Source organism: Rana temporaria, chromosome 3 (genome assembly GCF_905171775.1).
Source record: "Rana temporaria chromosome 3, aRanTem1.1, whole genome shotgun sequence".
Lineage (NCBI taxonomy): Eukaryota > Metazoa > Chordata > Amphibia > Anura > Ranidae > Rana > Rana temporaria.
Window position 1 is genome coordinate 66,405,524 of NC_053491.1, and position 23,408 is coordinate 66,428,931.

Below are 23,408 nucleotides of genomic sequence, written 5' to 3' on the forward strand. Positions count from 1 at the left end.
GTGTACATGGGGGACCTCAATGGCCACCCGTGTACATGGGGGACCTCAATGGCCACCCGTGTACATGGGGGACCTCAATGGCCACCCGTGTACATGGGGGACCTCAATGGCCACCCGTGTAAATGGGGACCTCAATGGCCACCTGTGTAAATGGGGACCTCAATGGCCACCCATGTAAACGGGAACCTCACTGGCCACCTGTGTAAATGGAAACCTCACTGGCCACCCGTGTACACGGGGACCTCACTAGCCACCTTTGTAAATGGGGACCTCATCAGCCACCCGTGTAAACGGGGACCTCACTAGCCACCCTTGTAAATGGGGACCTCATCAGTCACCCGTGTAAATGAGCACTTCACTGGCCACCTGTGTAAATGGGGAATTCATTGGCAACCCGTGTGAATGAGGACTTCAGTGGCCACCCATGTAAGGGGTGATTTTTTTCAATAACCACCAAAGTGAGGTAACAACAATCTTTGCAGTCTGCCTTTATTGTCTGACCATTACTATTATTTGTTTTGTTTTATTACTATTCCTGAAACTAAATTATTTGTGCAGAGCAATCCAGGGTATCAAATACCCTAAGTGTCCCACATTCCTTTTTCTTTTATTGATTCTTATATGAACAATCTGCTGTTCATGTTTAAATCCCCTGAGCTTTAGATATAATAATTATAAATCGGGGAGTTTTCTAAAACCTGAAAGGGGTTTCCCATGTTAAAAAGGTTGAGAAAAGCTGCTCTGGCATTATTAAACAGAGTATGCATTGCACATTTTTTAATCTAAGATAACTAAAGAAGGCGGTTTAATATGAAGAATTTGACTAGTAAATAACCAGGGGTAGTTTGTCAGTCATGTCCAGGGATTTCACACCACAATGATGTATTACGGAAGCACAAAAACATAGGAGTCAGCAGCACACAAACGAATCAAGCAAATTATTTTATGGATGTTTAGCCTAAAATCAATTGCAGGGTATGCAGCAAATGATAATAACTTGTTATTTTAGCTTGAGCTTGTGGTTCAATAAAAGCCAAATAGGTTATTGCATTGCATGCATAAAGCTAAGCTAGAAACAGGATTAATTGTTACCTTATCATCCTTTATTACCACAAAATTGAAGAGCAAATTAAAAAGAAAAAAGTAAATAAGTCATGTCTTCTCAGCAAGATCAATACATAAAGTACTAATATTGCACTACTCTTTCTCTGTAAGGGAATGTGAACAATTTAGTGGTGCTTTACTCATTTTTTGTAACACATTACGGGAAGCGTTTTTAAAACTGTGACTATATATGCCTCAATGGTTAAGTTGCTGCTTACAAAAAGCAGGCATGTCCTAAGACAATGGGTACCAAACAGCCTGTCATTACCTTGAAGTGGAACTAAACCCTCCTTTACTTTACAGCCAAGTGAGCTGCCAAGTAAGCTCTTTTGCTGCAGAGGGGCTCCACCTACACAGCACTATTGTTCATTCACAGTGATCTGTGAATGAATAAACTACAAGTTCCTTCTACCACCACAGCAGACAGGCTTGTAGTTCTCAAAGGACTATGAAAGCGCTCATCAGTACACTCTTAGGGCCAGATTCACCATAGAGATACGACGGCGTTTCTCCTGATACGCCGTTGTATCTCTGTTTCTATCTATGCGACTGATTCATAGAATCAGTTACGCATAGATAGCCAGAAGATCCGACAGGTGTAATTGTTTTACACTGTCGGATCTTATGATGCAGTACCGCGGCCGCCGCTGGGGGGAGTTTGCGTCGTAAACCAGCGTCGGGTATGCAAATTAGGAGTTACGGCGATCCACAAAGATTTTTCCCGTCGTTACGGCGTCGCAAGTGTTACATTTCCGTCGCAAAGATAGTGCACCTTTAACATGGTGTAAAAGTACTCCACCATGTTAAAGTATGCCTGTCTTTCCCGCGTCGCTTTTGATTTTTTTTTTAATCTTTTATTTTTCCCGGCGTAAATCTTTTTTCACGTCGCGATTCACAAAACGTCGGCGCGTTGTAATTTCGCGCAAAGCACGTCGGGAAATTTGCTACGGGAGCATGCGCAGTACGTCCGGCGCGGGAGCACGCCTAATTTAAATGGTACCTGCCCCATTTGAATTGGACCGCTTTGCGCCGGACCTGTTTACGATACACTGCCGCAAATTTCCAGGTAAGTGCTTTGTGGATCGGGCACTAAATCTGAAAAATTGCGGCGGTGTAACGTAAACCGGTTACGTTACGCTGCGCCCGCTGTACGTGAATCTGGCCCATAGTTCTTTTCCAGCTTTGTAACCCGAAATCCCGTAGAGGTGTGCAGGAGCCTGACATTGCACCCACGATTTACTGATCACAGGTGCAATGCTTTGCAGGCTCCAAGGAGAAATATTTACATTTTTAAAATAATAAATGCAAAAATATGTTCATTTATTATGTTTTTCTTAAAGGTGAACTTATCCTTTAAAAGAGAAGTATGGCCAATGCTTTTTTGGCCATACTTCTTTTCTGGATCAAAGAAGTGTACTTACTTGTTCTCTCCTGTGACCCAAAATCAGCCAACAGCAAGCATTATCTGACATCACAGAGCTGCCCCAGGCTCTAGAACATGGGTCTTCAAACTACGGCCCTCCAGTTGTTCAGGAACTACTATTCCCATCATGCCTAGTGATGTCTGTGAATGTCAGAGTTTTGCAATGCCTCATGGGATTTGTAGTTCCGCAACAGCTGGAGGGCCGTAGTTTGAGGATCCCTGCTCTAGAAGGATCCCAACAACAATGTGACCTTGTGGCTTGACCGGCAGCTGGCTAAGCCTCTTGGCGCACCACTGAGAGCCTGACAGTCTTCACTCGCTGCTCAGAGTGGACCTAGTACTGAGTGATCGGTGGACTTAAAGCAGGTATGTGACAGCTGCAGCATTGATGCAGCCATAGAGATGAGAATGTACTTTATTTTTTTTATTCCTGCACTCCTCCTTTAGGTTTTGGAGCATGGAAGGGTATGCATTCCTTCTATTTGCGTCCCTGTTATGAAGATTCACCCTCTCTATTTGTCCTGGAAACCACTGTTACTGGCAGTGAAATTCAAAGAAAAAATTTTATTTGGAGTTGCCACCGAACAGGAATAGAGGGGTAATCTAATAGGGACACTTGTTTCGCTAGCATCTGTAAAAGAGAGGATTTCTCTTTATATGGCAGGACTTAAAGGGACATATTTCCAATGGGACATAGACTGGAAAAAAAATTATAGCCCTTTCCTGCTTTTTCCAAAGCTAAAAAAGTGTTGACTTTGAATATACTTTAATATTATGATCGTATAAAAGGGTAACCAGGAAATTAATGATATTCTTTACACATACTGTCTCAATTTCCCAGTATTAAATATATTATGGTTTATAATTTAAATACTCCATGTATTAATTTACAGAACGAATTGTGTTTTAAAGGAACATTGGGGTCAGTTGCTGAAGGGCAAAGCGAGTATGCTTGTCTGATCAGCCTGTGATAAAAGATCCTTTTGGAAACTGTATCAATCTAGAAAATCTGATTGTCTACACATATGTTGTGATTTGCTTGGAATTTTCCACTATTATGTTCAGGTCTAGCTGCAAATACATTCGCCATATCAGCGATTTAAAGAATTGTAGTGATCAGCAGATCGGGAGTGCAATACAGGACTCCTGCAGACTATCTGTGTAAGCAGTCTGCTCATACCTCGTACGATCAGGCAATTACTTTCTAACAGGAAGCATTAATGAATTACCTAGAGCGCTCAACGGCGCCATGGTAGTTCATTGAGAACTACAAGTCAACATCCGCAAAGCATGTCAGTACTTGTAGTTTTCCCATTCACAGAACTTTGGGAATGAATGACGTGGCCAGAGACCTGGGCTTTTTAAAATTGTGACAGCAAGTGTGTGGAGAAGAGCCCCCCCGCTCGATGTCAAAACGGGGGATGCTGCATCTGTAACATGTTACACCCTGAATATGGGTGTTACATATTACAAACAGTGAACTTATCCTTTATTGTAGCTACCAGTTCTAGACTGGTCAAAATTTATTGTTCATGTATTCTTTCTGTCATTCATCAGTCTAAATTGGCTTATCCTTATCTTAGAATATTATATAATGGATTATCACCTTGTGTGGAATGGCTTCCATTTGGCTCACTAGCTGCGATCTCAGAATGAGTACTTCTTCTTTTCTCACTTCCAGCTCTTCACTGACTGATGTCATCTGTTCCAAGAGCACCTTATAGACCTGACCCCCATGTCCTGAGGGATCTGGGGAGGCCTTGTCTGTGACAGCTCTCCTGAGCTCATTTAACTCATTTTTCAGCTTCTTGTTCTCAGATTCCAGTTCTTGGCGCTGAAAGACACATTACAATGTCAACATCTAAATGTCATAACCTAGTAGAGGCAGCACACAGTTATGGAATTACATCCCAAATCACAAAGAACCGAAAATGGATACTTGGTTTGTTAAAAAAGAGAAGGGTTTGCTTGTAAATTTATTCTCGAATAGATTAGGAGAGATCCTTTGCTTTAAAATGTATCTTTATATTACCTTGAGAGATTCATATTCCAGTTCTGTCCCTCGAATTGGTGACTTTGCCTCCTGCTGAAAATGCAAAGAGATTTAAAGATTCAAATTATTAATCTGAATTAATTTGCTAAAATGTATGTATGTATGTATATATATATATATATATATATATATATATATATATATACACACACACACACACATACTTTCCGTGTGGCACACTTGGGAAATGTCATGTTATTAATGCAACTTTTCATGACTATAGAGAGGAGAAGGTTGTCTATGGATGCAATGACAGACATATACAAATGAATGAATTGTCTTGCTCCACAGTTCTGTAATATATGTCAAAAGTGCATTATTGCTTAGGTGCAGCTTTTTCATTTATGTGGGCAATTGTATTCAAACCCAAAAACATACATTTCATATACAGGTATTTCAGCTTATTAGATGAAGAGGCTGTCTTAGTTTGCTTTTTTCCATTATTTGCACCTGGTGAGCCTGAAAAAAAGCAGACTTCCTGTCCATGAATGGCTACATTCACTCATCCATTGTATCTAAGGAAGAAGCCATGGTTGACATCCAGGTGGACTGCAAGCATGCCTGCCTTTTTACATTACATAGAGGGTGATAAGTTTAGTAGTTCATACAAATTATATAACATTGTTTTCTGCCTACAGGTCAGCTCACTGAAGTGACAAGCACATTCATTTTCTGACCAGATAAACAAGTATAAAGTGCCTGTACTTGCTAAAAATACTTGTACTAATTTAAAAAAAGGGCCTGTACTTGCTAAAAATGTTGAAAAAAAACAAAACAAGAATGCAGCTACCACATCTAAGGACTGGTGCACTGCAATAGATAAATGTTTTGCTCTTGGGGTTTGTTATCCTTTAACCTCTACACGCCTAAGGGTATAACAAATGTTAATGCCTAAGCACAATTTTGTCACGTGTTAGAAAAACTGTATATAGCATGACAACTACATTTTTTCAGGACAAATTCGGCTTTCATTTGGTGGTAAATGATAATGGATATCTCCTGATTTTATTTATTATCATAGGTAAACTGGCCCAAAATAGTATAAACATTTTTGTTTTTTTAAATTGCTGTATATTTCTTGTTACTACCATAACCTACCAGAAAGAGAGAGTGTGTCCAGTAGGGCCGCATAAACGCATACTGTTGGTGTTAAGAGATAAAAAGCCCTCCACTTTAACCCCTTGGTACTGGCTGTTGACGGCCCTTTAAGGGGCTTGTGATGCCGGCACAGCACTGTCGGTGCTATTGCACAAAAATATGTGGCTGCTCAGCACCAAGACCTGGCCGCCGAGAGGTCGCATATTTGCGTGCACTTGCCGTTCTGGTCAAACACAGAAAGTCTAGAGTTGGCCATAGATAGATCAAAATTCAGCTGGTTCAGTAGGGATCAGACGAATTTCCAGCTATGTATGGATCTCTTTGTTACTTTTCATTATATCAAATGTATACAAACTTTTCAACACATTAGCATTTTACATGTATTTACTCTCCAATAACCTTTTACAACCCCCCCCCCCCCCCAACCATTGTGTATTCTGATATTGGAGAAGTCCTGCTTTCAAAATACAATGTCCCAGCAGGGAGGATTCCTCCATGCACCTAGCTTGTGTGGATAGAGGAATCCATTTATCTTTTTTGGTCAGAAAAAAAAATCAGTCATCTATATCCACCCTTAGTTATTCTCAGGTTAACCATAAATTGGCAATGCTCCAGTATTTTAAGACTCAGCATACCTGACTTTTGGATTTGTTAAGCTGTTCTTCCTTTTTATCCAAGTCGTCTTGCAAAATTTGTTTTTCATGTTCCAGTTCTTTCACACGTTTCTGAAGCTTGAGAAACAGGGACATGTCCAGAGCCTTCTTATCAATTGGTTCCTAAGGAATATCCAGAAATGGTACAATGGACACAAGATGCATTCAGTTTACCGAGATCCATCATTTTATTATTTTTTTTTCACAATGGTAAGTTCAGTAGTAGGACAACCTTACAGATTGTTTTCTCTGGTAAACATCTAAATATTGATCATTTTACAGAGGATAGAGAACCCTGGAACAACCACCATTCATTGTTCCTACAAAGCAACATAATTGTAAAAAAAAAAGCTACAGTGTGTTTGTTCATGAGTATTTATATAAATGCAACAATATTAGGGTTTATCTTGTATAAGTAGTAAACAAGTGTATTAAAGCGGGAGTTCAACCATTTATTAATTTTTTGCCCTTTTCCCCTTAGATTCCTGCTCGTTTTAAAATATGAGCAGTACTTACCCGTTTTCGAGATGCATCCTCTCCGTCGCTTCCGGGTATGGGTCTTCGGGAGCGGGCGTTCCTTCTTGATTGACAGTCTTCCGAGAGGCTTCCGACGGTCGTATCCATCACGTCACTAGAAGCCGAAAGTCGGTGCGGCTCTATACTGCGCCTGCGCACCGACGTTCGGCTTCTTTCGGAAAATCGTGACGCGATGGATGCGACCGTCGGAAGCCTCTCGGAAGACTGTCAATCAAGAAGGAACGCCCAGTCCCGCAGCCCATACCCGGAAGCGGCGGAGAAGATGCATCTCGTAAACGGTAAGTACGGATCATATTTTAAAACAACTAGCCGATTCCCCTAGACAAAACGAGCAGGAATCTAAGGGGAAAATGTGTTCTCTATGGGTGAACCTCCGCTTTAAGTAAGGTCTAGATAATGGAGAAAGAATTAAAGATAAATTGCAGCCATGGTATACAGTTGCGCTCATAAGTTTACATACCCTGGCAGAATTTATGATTTTGTGGCCATTTTTCAGAGAATATGAATAACACAAAAACGTTTCTTTCAGTTAGTGTTTGGTTGAAGCCATTTATTATCAATCAACTGTGTTTATTTTTTTTAAATCATAAATCACAACATCAAATCATAAATCACAACAGAAACTACCAAAATGACCCTGATCAAAAGTTTACACATCCCAGTTCTTAATACTGTGTATTGCCCCCTTTAATATCAATGACAAGCCTCCTGTTCCTCTAAATTCTTGGGCTGTCTTGCATGAACTGCACCTTTGAAAACTCCCCAGAGTGGCTCAATGATATTGAGGTCAGGAGACTGAGATGGCCACTCCAGAACCTTCACTTTATTTTGCTGTGGCCAATGACAGGTCGACTTGGCCTTGTGTTTTGGATCATTGTCATGTTGGAATGTCCAAGTACGTCCCATGCGCAGCTTCCTGGCTGATGAATGCAAATGTTTCTCCAGTATTTTTTGATAACATACTGCATTCATCTTGCCAACAATTTTGTCCAAATTTCCTGTGCCTTTGTAGCTCACACATCCCTCAAACATCAGCGATCCACCTCCGTGTGTCATAGTAGGAATGGTGTACCTTTCATCATAGGCCTTGTTGACTCCTCTCCAAATGTAACATTTATGGTTGTGGCCAAAAAGTAAAATGTTGGTCTCATCACTCCAAATGACTTTGTGGCAGCAGGTTTGGGGCTTGTCTCTGTGCTGTTTGGTGTATTGTAAAGTGTGCTACTTTGTGGCATTTGCATAGTAATGGCTTCCTTCTGGCGACTCGACCATGCAGCCCATCTTTCAAGTGCCTCATTATTGTGCATTTTGAAACACCACACCACATGTTTTCAGAGAGTCCTGCATTTCACCTGAAGGTATTTGTGGGTTTTTCTTTGCATCCCAGACAATTTTCTTGGGAGTTGTGGCTGAAATTTTAGTTGGTCTACCTGACTGTGGTTTGGTTTCAGCAGAACCCCTCATTTTCCACTTCTTGATTACAGTTTGAACACTGCTGATTGGCATTCTCAAGTCTTTGGATATCTTTTTATATCCCTTTCCTGTTTTATATAGTTGATTTTCTAGGGTTACCTACAATAAGGTAACCAGATTTTTTTATTTTTTTTAAGTGTATTTTGTGCGTGTACTCGAGAGAGGAGCCGGACTGCAGGAGTTGGGAGTAGGCAGGCCTCCCCCAGAGGCAATTTGCCACCTTTCTCCATGCCCCGGGTGGCAATGGTGGGTGCGTGAGGGGGTCCTCCCACACAGCCCGCCCTACCTGCTCCGCTTTGAAGCCCAACGGGGCAGAGGGACATCCTACAAGGGAGTGAGAGGATCTAGCTCATATAGTTCAACTACCTTTATCCACATTTCCTTTGATAATTATTTTGCTTTCCCCATGACTCCGAATCCAGAAACATCAGTGCAGCACTGGATGCAAGGCTCTGTCAGGAGTCCAGAAACGTATTGACTTTTTATACACACACACTAATTACAAGCAAACAGATCACAGACAAGGATGGTTACCTTTAATAGCCATTCAAACTCCTTTGTGTCAACCTGTGTGCATGTTATCAGGCCAAAATCACCAGGGTATCTAAACTTTTGATCAGGGTCATATGGGTAGTTGCTGTTTGTGATTATGATTTAAAAAGAGTAAACACAGTTGATTGATAATAAATGGCTTCAGCTAAATGCCAACCATGAGTGAAATAAAATGTTTTTGTGTTATCATTCATATTCTCTGAAAAATGGCCAAGAAATCATAAATTCTGTAAACTTATGAGCACAAATGTATTTTTACATACCAAGCTGGACCAGTGTGACTATGTATATACCATACCTGGCCGATCCCCCTGGAAGCTGGAAATCAGTGTACACCGCTACTCCATCGATCCCCACTTGCTTCTGGGTCCCGTCCTAAACGACCGGCCCGATACATTCTGAATACATGAGTTTAGCTACTCAATACAGACGCCATTCAGAGAATGCTTCTGAATAAATAAAAAGTGTTCTCGAATAGATTGAAGTGGAGAAGCCACGCTGAGGTGACGTCACACCCTCCACCTGGTCTAATCAATGGCGCCCTGAGCTGAATGACCGACCTCCTGTATTCAGAATACATCAGGCCGGCCACTCAGCACAGGACCCAGGAAAAAATGGACATCACTCGAGTAGCGGTATCCACGCAAGAAATCTACCTTCTCTCAGGAAGACCGAGAATGTACAGGTAGGGATACAGCTGAACTACAATATAATAATACACATGAATACTAAAAAATCCAAAGGTCCAAAGATATCCGTGGCAGCTCCTCAATGAGACTGAAGTAATCTCTGGAATATTTAAAAGAAACTGCAGAGGGTGACAACTAATTGCAGTATATTGGAAAATACTTTATTAAAAATCACAAGTGGCAACAAGATGCAGAAGGAGAAGAGCATGTCATCCACCCAGTGCGGTTTGCTGTTGATCTTTAGCGGGCCTTCAGGAACCAGAAAACAGATGCCGTTGTAAGGAGTGGTGGAGGACACCAGAAACAAAACCGGAAATTGACTGGAGGGTGGACCGATGTAGGGACCCAAAAGAAGACCTAGTTCATATGATGTGAAGGTGCCCCAAGCTAAATAGGTACTGGAGTGAAGTTATTGGAAAAATAAATAAGGTATTTGAAATAACTCTTGACCTAGACCCCAAGATATGTCTACTGGGTTGTATGGAAAAGGATAATAACATGTGGGGGAGACAAACAGCAATAGTTAGATGCCCTTTTCTTGCACGGAAATTGATAGCAAGGAGGTGGCTGGCGTTAAATCCACCAACCCACGTAGAATAGGGGGATGAGGTTAATAAAACAATAAGAAAGGAAAGATTTGTGTATAATAAAAGGGGAAATGCCAATATGTTTAAAAAAATATGGGAATGCTGGATTAGCATGGATCATGGAGGATTTTGTCTCTCATAGTTGAGGTATACCTATGATGACAATTACAGGCCTCTCTCATCTTTTTTTAAGTAGGAGAACTTGCACAATTGGGGGCTGACTAAATACTTTTTTTCCCCACGGTATATGCTATTTTAAAAGAAGATTAATTTTGCTTTTCCATAGGCAGTAGTCACCATTTTATAAATTCTTCATAAAAATGATAAATAATTAAAGGAGGGACATCTGACTACAATAAATCAGCTTGAAGCAGAATGAGGCAGCGTTGGTTGCATGGTCCCCCAGGTAAAGATATAGCAGATTGTTTTTTAAAATGAAATCCTAAGGGTCCTTTCACACGAGCGGACCGTTCGTCCGTTCATTACAAGTCCGTTAACGGACTTGTAATGAATCCCTATGGGAACGCGTCCGTTAGCGGATGGAGCATCCGCTAGCGTCCGCGTCAGTCGGGATCCGGTTTTCCGAACGGAAGAAACCCTATTTTTCTTCCGTTCGGCGGAACGGTCCGTCTGCATCCGGTCCCCCATAGGGGACAGCGGAGCAGAGACAGGGCGGTCCCTGCACTGTGTGCGGGGACCGCCCTATCCGCCGACAGCGCAGCGGGGATCCCCGCTGGGCTTTGGCGGACGCACGGAGCGGACCCAGAAACGGTCCGCTCCGTGTGAAAGAGACCTAAGAGATAAAAAGCTTCTAGTGTAAGTTGGTGGAAAAAAAACCATCACACCACACCGATAAATAAAACAAAAAATAAAAAAATACTTGAAATGTTATATTAGAGAAAAACTTTAGGTTCACCTTATTTGATGACCTTACCTCATTACGGAAAGCTAGGTCTTCTAAATCCGTAATCTCTGAACTGAAGGTGTATTCTGATTCGTTGCTGCTGTGGGTGGAGTCGGTCCTCTTATGTCCCGGTTTTGGAACGGTCTGCAACAGTAGATTAGATTAGACTGGTACACAAAGATACTCCCCCTACTATTCCTATTTTCAATTCAACCCACCATGGAGCTCATGTCCTCCTTTAAGTCATCATATCGCTCCTCCAAACGACTAAACTCATTGAGCAGATTCTGATACCTCGACCTCTCATCATTCAGCTCATGTTCCAGTTCTTTTGTTTCTTGCAGTAGTTTTTTCTCCATATCCTCTACCAGGCACAAAAATAACAACAACAATGATCACAAAGCATGCCAAATCATATCATAAAAAAGTGAATTTAGTAACTGAAAAAAGAGTACGTTTTCTAGTATTCTTTTAGTACCTACCAGTCATCCTCTTAGCCTGTTCCTGGATTCGGATGTTCAGCTCGTCCTTCTCCGTTTTCAATAATGCATTCTGCTCTTTCAGCTCAGAAACCAGCTGTAAAACAAAAGAATCTTGCTTTATGCTACAACTATAAAATACCCTGGTTCCTCCAATGCCTTTATTATACTACACACACACAGGTTTGGCCTGTATTGATACTTTGCTGCATTGTATGACATACTGACATGTTATTACTATTTCTAGAGTACTCCAATATGCTCTAATCCTCCCCTGAAGAAGAAAAAATATCATATTTTGAAACATGTTGGGATCTCTGTGAACATTTCCACGGTTTGGCCTCCTACCCTACAAGATGGACCTTATGTTCATAAATGTATGATGCAATGTCTGCATATATGTCATTGCTTTTAACCTTACCCTTGGCATTTACTACGGTACTACTACTTTTGTGATGTCTAAATAAAACTTTTGATTTTATACATTCTCTACTGGTTTATACTCCAACTACCTGGTTGGCTACTGCCTTCAAATTCCCCCTGAAGCCTTTTCCTCTGTTCTACATTATTTTGGGGATGTGGCAGATAGCCTCATAGTTATAATAGCACTAAGCCATTTTTAGCAAACCTATGTCATATTGGGAGCCAGCCTGCACAAGTAACCCCCCCCCCCTCCATCCCCTTAGGTACTCAGAAGGAGGGAGGAGCCAGAAGCGCTGGCGGGGCACCCAAGAAGACGAAGATTGGGGCTGCTCTGTGCAAAACCATTGCACAGAGTAGGTAAGTAAAGCATGTTTGTTTTTAAAATACATAAATAAATGGTTTTATATAAATGTAATGCTTTCATTTGACAGCAGCTGGAACATCCCCACTAGTCCACGCAGCAGCACAAATTATGTAGTATTCCTCTCTTTTTATCATATTTTTAAAACTCTTAAGACGCGACTTTGTTTCTCATTAGACATCAACTACAAGTGACATTACAGCTATATGTGTTTAGGCATATTTGAGTTTCAGCTACCAAGTATCTGATTTTATCCAAGCAGCCAAATAGATTCTTGCTTTTTATAGCTTGGCCAAGCAGCCAGAAAGGGAGACTCAGAATAATTGCTAGAAGGAAAACACTGACTGTTATTCTTTCAGACAAGTCATACATGAGATCCATGAAGATTATGGCTGAAACTTACTTTCTCAGTCTCCTTCCTGTATTTATCTGCATGTTCTTCAATGGTCTTCTTCTCGGTCTGTGTCTGGTGTAGTTCCTTTCTAAGCCGAGCAAGTTCATCTTGCAGAGTAACCAGCCGGTTAGCAGAATTTTTTGCCTCCTCTTCAATATGTTTAAGGCGGTCCACATCACTACGCAACTTATCTTTCTCATTGCTGTAGGTGATCTCTAGGTGGGTCAGCCTCTCCTGCAAAGATTTGTTGTCCTTGTGCTGCACACAACGTAAAATAATATTAAAGCTTTACAGAAGAACATCACTAACAAAACCATATTGAAATGATATGCATGAAAGAAAGGTCTTCAAAAAAGGTCATATGATGTTCAAACATAAGAAATAAAACCAGCACTGTACCTGTTCATCAACTTTACGCTGCAGTTGCATGATTTTGTTCTCCATTCCAAAGTTGAGTTTCTTGTAGTGTTCGACAGAGCGTGCCTCGATTTTCAGCTTCTTCAGCTCCCTCCTGGCCATCATCCTGCGGTAGCAGCATTGGATGTATAATAAGGCTTCCATGCTTCTCTTGTAAGACACACGAGCTAGCCAGCCACGGACATGCTTCTGAATGATGGTCGCCTTGTGTATCCTGACCATCTGAAAGTTTTTGAAGAAACATTTTAGTGATACACAATTATAATGTTATAAATAATGGGAGATTTGTGGAGATTGTGATGTCATCTGTTCATCTCAGGCCAATCAGAGAAAGACTTGTGTTAATTGATAAAAATACAAGGCTTCTCCTAAATGGCGGAGATGTGATACAACCAACTTTTTCTATACCCAGGAGTAGAGGGGAAGTTCTTCATACGGCTTCCAAAACAAAGACCCACTTACTGTTCGTAGCATGAGCTACTACAGCATATTTCAAAACAAGCAGCAAGCAGTCTTTAGCATGCAAATTATTTGTTTGACCCAAATTGGGCCAAATAAAATATTTATAGGCAGATTCAGAGCGAGTTACGCCGGCGTATCAGTAGATACGCCGTCGTAACTTTGAATCTGCCCCGTTGTAAATTTAAGCATATTCTGGAAACCAGATACGCTTAAATTAGGCTAAGATACGAGCGGCGTAAGTCTCCTACACCGTCGTATCTTGGGGTGCAATTTTTCCGCTGGCCGCTAGGTGGCGCTTCCGTTGAGTTTGGCGTAGAATATGTAAATGACTAGATACGCCGATTCACGAACACACGTGCGCCCGTCGCAGTAAAGATACGCCGTTTCCGTAAGAGGTACGCTGGCGTAAAGATAAAGCTGCCCCTAGTTGGCCTAGTCAATGTTAAGTATGGCCGCCGTTCCCGCGTCGAAATTTAAAAATTTTACGTCGTTTGCGTAAGTCGTCCGTGATAGGGGCTGGACGTAATTTACGTTCACGTCGAAACCAATACGTCCTTGCGGCGTACTTTGGAGCAATGCACACTGGGATATGTATACGGACGGCGCATGCGCCGTTCGTAAAAAAACGTCAATCACGTCGGGTCACCAATAATTTACATAAAACACGCCCCTCATCCTCATCTGAATTAGGCGCGCTTACGCCGGCCCCATTTACGCTACGCTGCCGTAAGTTAGGAGGCAAGTGCTTTGTGAATACAGCACTTGCCTCTCCGTACCTGAATCTAGGTATTAAAGTGCCAGGAAACCTCTGTTAAGCCTCATTCACATGGGTGTACTGAGAGCTGACACCTGTGCAAAGAGCTTCACCAACGTAGGATGCACAAGTGTTCCATAGACCTAAATGGATCTCTGAATGTACATCTGGGCAGGACTGAACGGATCAGAACACAGTCTGTTTGCATTTGATCTGTGAATCGGCCCTGCATGGATGTACAGTGGGGGTTGTGCATGGAGATCCGTGTGGCTGCCTATCTATCACTTGGACAGACTGCAAGCTTGCAGCAGCACAGAAATGTGCCTTTTGCACAGATCAGTATGCTGGTGTGAATGAATGAATATTCTCCATACAGACTCTCTCTTTTTTACTATGTACATGATAATTTACTAGCATAGAACACTAAACACTTGACACCTCAGGGCTGAGTTCACAAAGAAGCTAGACTGAACATATACAAATGCAATGACCACTGTGCAATATGGACTGGATAATTAAGGCAGTGTGGCCCTTTTTAGATCAAGGAACCTTGAACCGTACAAACAAATGAACGCCTAGTGCCTTATTCAACAGCACTTTAATAAAAGATAAGCAATACATATTATACTCAAAAACCAGAGTAGATTGGTAGAGTATTATAAATACAAAAACTAGAAGTCCACCCTCTAGCCTCATAGGACCAAATGGATGACAGCAACAGCTGACGCTTCTCAGGGGACTGATCCCATTCCCTAGAACAAAGAACCAGTTTTTGCCCTGAGGAGAGGGGGGTCAGTCCCTCGAACCGGGTCACCTGATGTCATCGGTCAGGCTTTGACGGATAATTGTCTCTTAGTTGCATGTTTTGTAAGTATACAATATGTATTCTGCTACATATTTTTGGTAAAAAATAAAATTGATTGGTTTGCGCAAAAAATATACCATCTACAAACTATGGGATATGTACTGGAATTTTTTATTTTTTTTCGTAATGGCGGGAATCAGCGACTTATAGAGAGACTGCGATATTGCGGCAGACAATCGGACACTGACACTTTGTGGGAACCAGTGACACTAAGGCCTCATGCACACTAGACGTTTTTACAGCTGCTCCTAGGGGTATCTGACGTTTTCTTTTTCCTGCCTCTAAACTCCCCTCCATGTCAGCCTAGGTGTCCACACACACATAGGCTTTTAGTAGTGTTTAGTGGCAGGAGCTTTTAGAGGCAGGAAAAAAAAGCACTGCCAGTGTGTTCAGGAGCAGCAGAGTTTGGGTAGAAAAAAACGCTTGCAGCTACTAAAAGCTGCTGGATGCTGCCAACAGCTGCTAAACGGTAGTACTTGAGCATTAATTTATTTCAATGACCAGAAAAAGTTATTTATTCTAGCCAATGAAGTTAATTAATGTCCAAGAGCTTGACGAGGCCCAAAATGGTGATCAGTGCTAAAAATATTCACCGTCACTGTACTAATGACACTGAGAAGGGGTTAAACATCTAGGGTAAACAAAGGGTTAACTGTGCCCAGCCAGTGTTTTTGTGTACTGTGAGGTGCTATTACTAGGGAAAGAGATGGATTTTATTCCCCGGCCCACAGGGACACAAAATCAATCTCTTTCCCCCGTCAGAATGCAACTCTGCCTTTGCATAGGCAGAGCTCTGTTCTGTGTCTCTGCTGTGGAGTAAAAGCAAAAACAGCGCCCCCCTAGGTGGGAGTGTGGAATCACATATATAAGTGATTCTGTGCTGGGGGACTGCCCTGTAGCAGTATATCCGCTATAGGACAGTCCTTCAGTGGTTAAACAAAATGCAACATTAGGAGGCTACATTTAACTTTTCAGCGATTGCAATCACAAAGGATTAGGTTCGCTAACATCTTGCCTATCAATTTAGAAGGAATGGTGTTTTTGTGGAGTTGCTGAACAAATACTTTCACAATCTTGATTATAATTTCTATAGTGCCTGATCTCCCTGATCTCAAATGTAGTCAGTAGCTAAATTAGAAAAAGTACAATGTTATCATGACTTATCAGTGCCTTGCCAGCTCCACTAACCTGTTCGAATCTTTTCCTGGCTGCATAGCCCCGAAGGTAAGTCTGAAGACGAAGTGTAATTGACTGTATATGTATATATCTTTTCCGAACCACATACATTCTCTGGAACTTCTGTATGAGGATTGCTGCTCTGGTTCTGCGCAGGAACTGGGCAAGACTACATAAAGAAGAGTAGAATTAATGATCACATATAAACTGCCATGGAGTCCATGTTTTATACTTCTGAATTAAATTCGCATTTAAAAAAAGAAAGGTGAAAAGAAATGTAAAAACGACTCTAAAGCACACTCATCATAGATGACATTTTCATTAGTAATTAAGCCAGCAATAATAATGAATATCCTCACCATCTTGCCTGGTAGCCTCTGACGTATCTTTGAATGTTTATAGCTGCCTTTTTCATTCTCAAGTACTTCTTCCTCAATAGCCAGCTACGAATTGTTTTCTGGATTCGAATGCAGGCCACTCTTAATTTGTCTGCTCTTATTTTCTCCAAATAGGCCACTTGTCCGGCACGGAAAAAAATCTTTGTCTTACCAAACTGGTACTTATCTTGGTCCTGATTTTAAAGAAGGTAGAATTTGTATTATTGCAATTATGTATTCATCATACCATAACACAACTAGGTCTATCAGTTTCCCACACACACACACATTTTTTATATATATATCTATATCTACACATATACATATATACACACACACAGTACTGTGCAAAAGTTTTAGCCAAGTGTGAAAAAATGCTGTAAATTAAGAACGCTTTCAGAAATCGAAGTTTAATTTGTTTATTTTTTTATCAATTAACAAAATGAGTAAAGGGAAAAAAGCCTATAAACAGACAAGAACTCCAAATCAAATCAATATTTGGTGTGATCCCCTTTGCCTTCAAACCAGCATCAATTTTCTAGGTACACTTTCACACAGTTTTTGAAGGAACTTGACAGGTAGATTGCTCCAAACATCTTGGAGAACTAACCATAGATTGTTTGTGTATGTAGGCTGCCTCAAATACTTCTTTCTCTTCATGAGGTCCCAGACAGACTCGATGATGATGAGATGAGGGCTCTGTGGAGGCCAAACCATCATTTCAGGACTCCTTGTTCTTCTTTACACTAAAGATAGTTCACTAATGGCATTGGCTGTATGTTTGGGGTTTTTGTCATTCTGCAGAATACATTTGGGGCCAATTACAAACCTTCTTGATGGCATGACATGATGGATAAGTATCGGACTATATTTCTCAGCATTGACACCATTGATCCTAACCAAATCTCCTTTTCTATTTGCAGAAATGCAACCCCAAACTTGCAGGAAACCTCCACCATGCTTCACTATTGTCTGCAGACACTCATTATTGTATGGCTCTCCAGCCCTTACACAAACTGCCTCCTGCTGCAGCCAAATATTTCACATTTTGACTCATCAGTCCAAAGCACCTGCTGCCATTTTTCTGCACCTCAGTTCCTATGTTTCTGTGCACAGTTGAGTCACTTAGCCTTGTTTCCACATCAGAAGTATAGCTTTTTGGGCACAATTCTTCCATGGAGATTACTTCTGGCCAGAGTCCTCTGGACAGTAGATGGGAGTACCTGGGTCCCACTGGTTTCCGCCAGTTCTGTGCTGATAGCACTTCTGGACATCTTTCTATGTCGAAGGAAAGTAAGCATGGTGTGTCTATCATCTGCTGCATGAGGTTTCCTTGGCCAACCACTGTGTCTACAATCCTCAACGTTGCCTGTTGCTTTGTGCTTCTTCAAAAGAGCTTGAACTGCACATCTTTAAACCCCAGTTTTCTTTGAAATCTTGGTCTGGGGGAAACCTTTCAGTATAACTACTGTGTCTTCTTGCTGTACTCTGTGTTGTCATGGTGTATGACCTGTGACATGAAACTGCTTTTTACAACCTTAACCACTTAAGCCCCGGACCATATTGCTGCCTAAAGACCCAAGGGGTTTTTACAGTTCGGGACTGTGTCGCTTTAACAGACAATTGCGCGGTCGTGCGACGTAGCTCCCAAACAAAATTGGCGTCCTTTTTTCCCCACAAATAGAGCTTTCTTTTGGTGGTATTTGATCACCTCTGCGGTTTTTATTTTTTGCGCTATAAACAAAAATAGAGCGACAATTTTGAAAAAAATGCAATATTTTTTACTTTTTGCTGTAATAAATATCCCCCAAAAACATATATAAAAACATTTTTTTTCCTCAGTTTAGGCCGATACGTATTCTTCTACCTATTTTTAGTAAAAAAAATCGCAATAAGCGTTTATCGATTGGTTTGCGCCAAATTTATAGCGTTTACAAAATAGGGGATAGTTTTATTGCATTTTTATTAATTTTTTTTTTTTTACTACTAATGGCGGCGATCAGCGATTTTTTTCGTGACTGCGACATTATGGCGGACACTTCGGACAATTTTGACACATTTTTGGGACCATTGTCATTTTCACAGCAAAAAATGCATTTAAATTGCATTCTTTATTGTGAAAATGACAGTTGCAGTTTGGGAGTTAACCACAGGGGGCGCTGTAGGAGTTAGGGTGCACCTAGTATGTGTTTACAACTGTTGGGGGGTGTGGCTGTAGGAATGACGTCATCGATCGTGTCTTCCCTATAAAGGGAATGACGCGATCGATGCGCCGACACAGTGAAGCACGGGGAAGCCGTGTTTACACACGGCTCTCCCCGTTCTTCAGCTCCGGGGAGCGATCGCGACGGAGCGGCTATAAACAAATAGCCGCGCCGTGGTCCCGGATCGCTCCCCGAGCGGACCCGACCTCCGCATGTAGCGGGGGGGGTCCCGATCGGACCCCCCACCCGCTAATAGGCGAGGACGTACCTGTACGCCCATGTGCCTGTACGTGCCATATTGTGGACGTATATGTACATGCGGGGGTCGGGAACTGGTTAACTTAGTAGCAGAGCTTTGCTATTCCGCACCCAGTTTTAGGCCTTCTACACAGCTGTTTCTGTTTCAGTTAATGACTGTGTTTCAACGTCCATATGAAATTGATGATCAATAGCACACGATTGGTATAAGTGGTTCAACCATACACCCGACTCTAATTGCACAAAAATCTCTGACTTTGCGCAAGTGTACAGTGTAAGAATTGATTCTGGTTTGAAGTCAAAGGGTGGTCACATAAAATATTGATTTGATTTCAATTTTTCTTCTCTTCTCTGACTTTGCAAATTGATAAAAATACACAATTAAAATATATAGTTTTGAAAGTATTCTTACTTTACAGCATTTCTTTGAACCCGCCTAAATGTTTTGCCCATCTCTCTCTCTGTGTGTGTGTGTGTATATATATATATATATATATATATATATATATATATATATATATATATATATATATATATATATATATATATACACACACACATATATATATATATAGAGAGACACACACACACACACACACACACAGTGCTCAGCATAAATTTGCCCCCCTATTGAAAAGATTTGAAAAGATTTTTATCAATATCTCAATGAACGCAAGAATTTCCAATTTTGTCAGATTTTCAGTTTTTTAGAACATTTATTTAGCTCATTGCATGAAAGTAAGGTTAATAGTATAACTTAGATTCCAAAATCTGCAAAAATGAATACACGTATGACCTCTATTATTTGTAAGGACAGCACCAAGTCTTCTAGGCAACGAACAAGTTGGTGACATATTGCAACATCGATCTTTTTCCATTCTTCTGGAACGGCCCCTTATAGAGCCTGGATGCTGGATGCAGAGTGATGCTCAACTTGTCTCTTCAGAATTCCCCATAGGTGTTCCCCAACTGGGTTCAGATCAGGAGACATACTTGGCCTGTAAAGCACTTTCACCCTGTTGTTCTTTAGAAATGCAACAGCGGCAGTACATCTGTGAATTCATGATACCATCAATGAAATGTAGCTCTCCAACACCAGAAGCACTCACACAGTCCCACAGAAGAACACTGCCACCACCATGTTTCACTGTAGGCACCATGCATTTTTCTTTGTACCCCTCACCTTTGCGATGCCATACAGTCATCAGTTCCAAAAACATTCATCTTGGTCTCATCACACCAGAGTACAGAGTCCCATTAATCTTGTTTTTCAGCATGGGCCGTGTCAAATTCTAGGCAGGCTTTTTTGTGCATGGGCTTTAGGAGAGGCTTCCTTCGTGGAGGACACCCATGCCTGCCATTTCTCTGCAGTGTACACCGTATTGTGTCATGAGAAACAATTACCCCAGTTTGGCTTTCTAATTCTTTAGCCAACTGCAGTGAACTTGCATGGCAATTTTCTTAAATCCTTCTCATCAGAAGACGCTCCAGTCGAGGTGTTAACTTCCGTGGACGGTCTGGACATCTCTGTGAGATGGTTGCAATTCCATCTTTGTTACATTTTTGTATCGCTTTTGATACAGTATTCTGAATGATAAGTAAAGCTTTGCTAATCTTCTTGCAGCCTTCACCTTTCTTGTGTAAAGAAATGATTACCTTCTCAGGCCTTGTGACATTTCTCTTTCATGTGGCGCCATTGCCGACAGCATGAAATGGGAAGGAGTTTTCTTTGCTAAGTAACACCCTTTTATAATTAACTATCTGCTGGACATCTGTTTAATGAATAATTAGACTCACCTGTAGTTAGTTTCTTGTTAATTAGGATTTTGTTGTCTAAAATTTATCGTTGCTCCTAAGGATCCTTTTATACTGGCTTTCCGCCCAGCGTACTCTGTTTTGCTCAACGGGGGATCGATCCGCTGATCCCCACTGAGCAGGCATATGACAGGTCCATCTCTGCTCACTGTGCAGAGACAGACATGTTAGAGTCCTGCTCTCTTCTCTAGGGAGATCGGATGAAAATGGACTGCCTGTCCATTTTCATCCGATCTGCTAGACGGATGGGAAAATAGGTTCTCCATCCGTCTGGATTCCATGGACAGGATCGGGTAGCAGCAGATGTCAGCAGACATGTCACCACTGACATCCGCCATTCCATAGGGGTGAATGGAGTGTCCGATCATATCCGCCTGAAAAACTGACAGGCCGACCTGATTGGAAAGCCTGTGTGAAAGGGGCTTTAGACTTTCATTGGGGTGTATTCATTTTTGCAACATGGTGAATTTGTTAGAAAAAAATCTTTTTTGCATGTGCAAATTAACAAATCTTGGTTGCAATCAATGGCCCACATTTGTGGGAGTATTTTTTGGTATAGTGTCACATGGAAAATGTTAATTCTAAAAAGGAAAGTAAAGGTTCTCTTGACAATTCTGTTGGGATGTACCGGATTATGCTGAGCACCGTGTACATATATATATAAAAAATTATACACAACTGCGATAAATTGTATATTTTATAATGTGTTAGAAGTCAGCATTAAAAAATATGGCAGGAACATTAAAAAAACGAACCAAAATGAGCTTCTCCAGGACATTTTTGCAGGTTTGCCTCCAATCACTAAGGATGTCTCTCTGTTTCATCAGCACCCTATATCGGCTAAAGAATTCTTGGTATGTCCACCTATGATGGTAGGGAAGAGACTATGTTACATCATGGGTACAGCTCTGTAGACTAGAAAGAACACAACACTAACAGAATTTCAGTAGCTTACCTGGAAGGGAATCCAGCAGCACTAATGCGTATGGTTTCTAATACTCCGCAAGCCCGCAGCTGCTGAACTGCCCGTTTAGAGTCAAACCTTATGAAGACAGAACCAGAACAACCAGAGCATAAAGTTAACCTATACCAGAAGAACAAATGCCCGAAGCACACAAATTACAATATTCTTACATTCTCTTTAATGTCTTCCCTGGATCCATCCAAGGCAAAAACAACAGTAGAAAATAGGTCATATCCACTAGACTGCATCAGTGTCTAAAATCAGTTAATATGTGCAGTCATGTTGGATCTTGAGGGTTCAGCGTACACTCCATATGAACACAGACACTTCATAAAGATAATTTTTGCAGCTCAGCTTCATTCATGTAAATCTGCTCTCAGTTTTTTTTTTTTTTTATGGCCATGTATGAGCGTTTGTGTAGGATAACAGTTTTCAGCTGCCATAGGAGAGCCTGTGTTGGTGTAGCTTTAAGAAGGATGGGACTAATTCAATGGTTAGCCTGGTTTCATTTCAGTACATTTACCATTTTGAGTGCTCAACTAGTTTAAAGTGGCGACCACACATTGAAGAGGTCCCATGGGCGGGCAATAGGACTTCTTATATGTATGCAATAAATTCCCCTGTGCCAGATCCACAGACAGAGTACGCTGTCGCATTCTCTTACGTCGTCTCTAGTCAGCTTTTTCCAGCGTATAGTTAAAGCTGCTTTTTTGCAGCGTATAGTTAGATTTGCCATGTTAAGTATGAGATATTGAACTCATAATAAAAGAAAGAAACATCTTTATTTAGCTGAAATGCAGCTCTTCATTTTTTTAAAAAGAGCCAGCATTTTTCCAAAAGAGAAAGCAAAGCCACTGTGAAATTCTGCTGCATACATATCTGTTGGTCCTTTCTGATTTACAATTAGTAGCAATGATGGCAAAGCAAAAGAGCCAGTCTCTATTTACTAATCAATTCTTAAAGGAGAAATTCACCTTTCCTTTAACCTTTTTTTTTTTTTGTTAGGACCCTTTAAAGCAGAGGTCTCAAACTGGTAGCCTCCAACTGTTGCGAAACTACAAGTCCCATCATGCCTCTGCTTGTGGGAGTCTTGCTTGTAACCATCAGCCTTGCCAAGCCTCATCAAGACTCAGGGCCGCCAGTCTGAGACCCCTGCTTTAAAGCATTACACCCACGATTAGCAGATTGTGGGTGTAATGCTACAGTCCTACAGACTGTCTGTGTAGCTGTCTGCCTAGGATCTCACATACAGGCATGCAGTTACACTATGAAACTCAATGAAATACTAGAGCAATCAACAACACCTTGGTAGTTTATTGAGAACTACAAGCCGACCGCCGCAAAGGCTTTCGGTAGTAGTCATTCATTTACAGAACACTGTGAATG

At 41.3% G+C, this 23,408-nt stretch overlaps 1 protein-coding gene across 13 annotated transcripts in view; it reads right to left on the reverse strand.

The window, feature by feature from the left end:
- Positions 1 to 23,408, reverse strand: part of MYO5A (myosin VA) — a 241,964-nt gene that overhangs the window by 62,852 nt on the left and 155,704 nt on the right. For 8 of the 13 annotated variants that reach the window (XM_040342698.1, XM_040342696.1, XM_040342695.1 and 5 more), the window contains exons 17-29: positions 22,014 to 22,100; positions 21,814 to 21,922; positions 16,764 to 16,975; positions 16,417 to 16,573; positions 13,130 to 13,369; positions 12,740 to 12,988; positions 11,556 to 11,649; positions 11,292 to 11,437; positions 11,104 to 11,217; positions 6,314 to 6,454; positions 4,560 to 4,613; positions 4,134 to 4,361; positions 1,093 to 1,101 (exon numbers count right to left, since the gene is read on the reverse strand). In XM_040342698.1, the coding sequence (XP_040198632.1) occupies positions 1,093 to 1,101; positions 4,134 to 4,361; positions 4,560 to 4,613; positions 6,314 to 6,454; positions 11,104 to 11,217; positions 11,292 to 11,437; positions 11,556 to 11,649; positions 12,740 to 12,988; positions 13,130 to 13,369; positions 16,417 to 16,573; positions 16,764 to 16,975; positions 21,814 to 21,922; positions 22,014 to 22,100 (1,840 nt within the window). The remainder of the gene's footprint in view (positions 1 to 1,092; positions 1,102 to 4,133; positions 4,362 to 4,559; positions 4,614 to 6,313; positions 6,455 to 11,103; positions 11,218 to 11,291; positions 11,438 to 11,555; positions 11,650 to 12,739; positions 12,989 to 13,129; positions 13,370 to 16,416; positions 16,574 to 16,763; positions 16,976 to 21,813; positions 21,923 to 22,013; positions 22,101 to 23,408) is intronic. The other 5 variants (XM_040342699.1, XM_040342705.1, XM_040342704.1 and 2 more) reach the window with 2 other exon arrangements.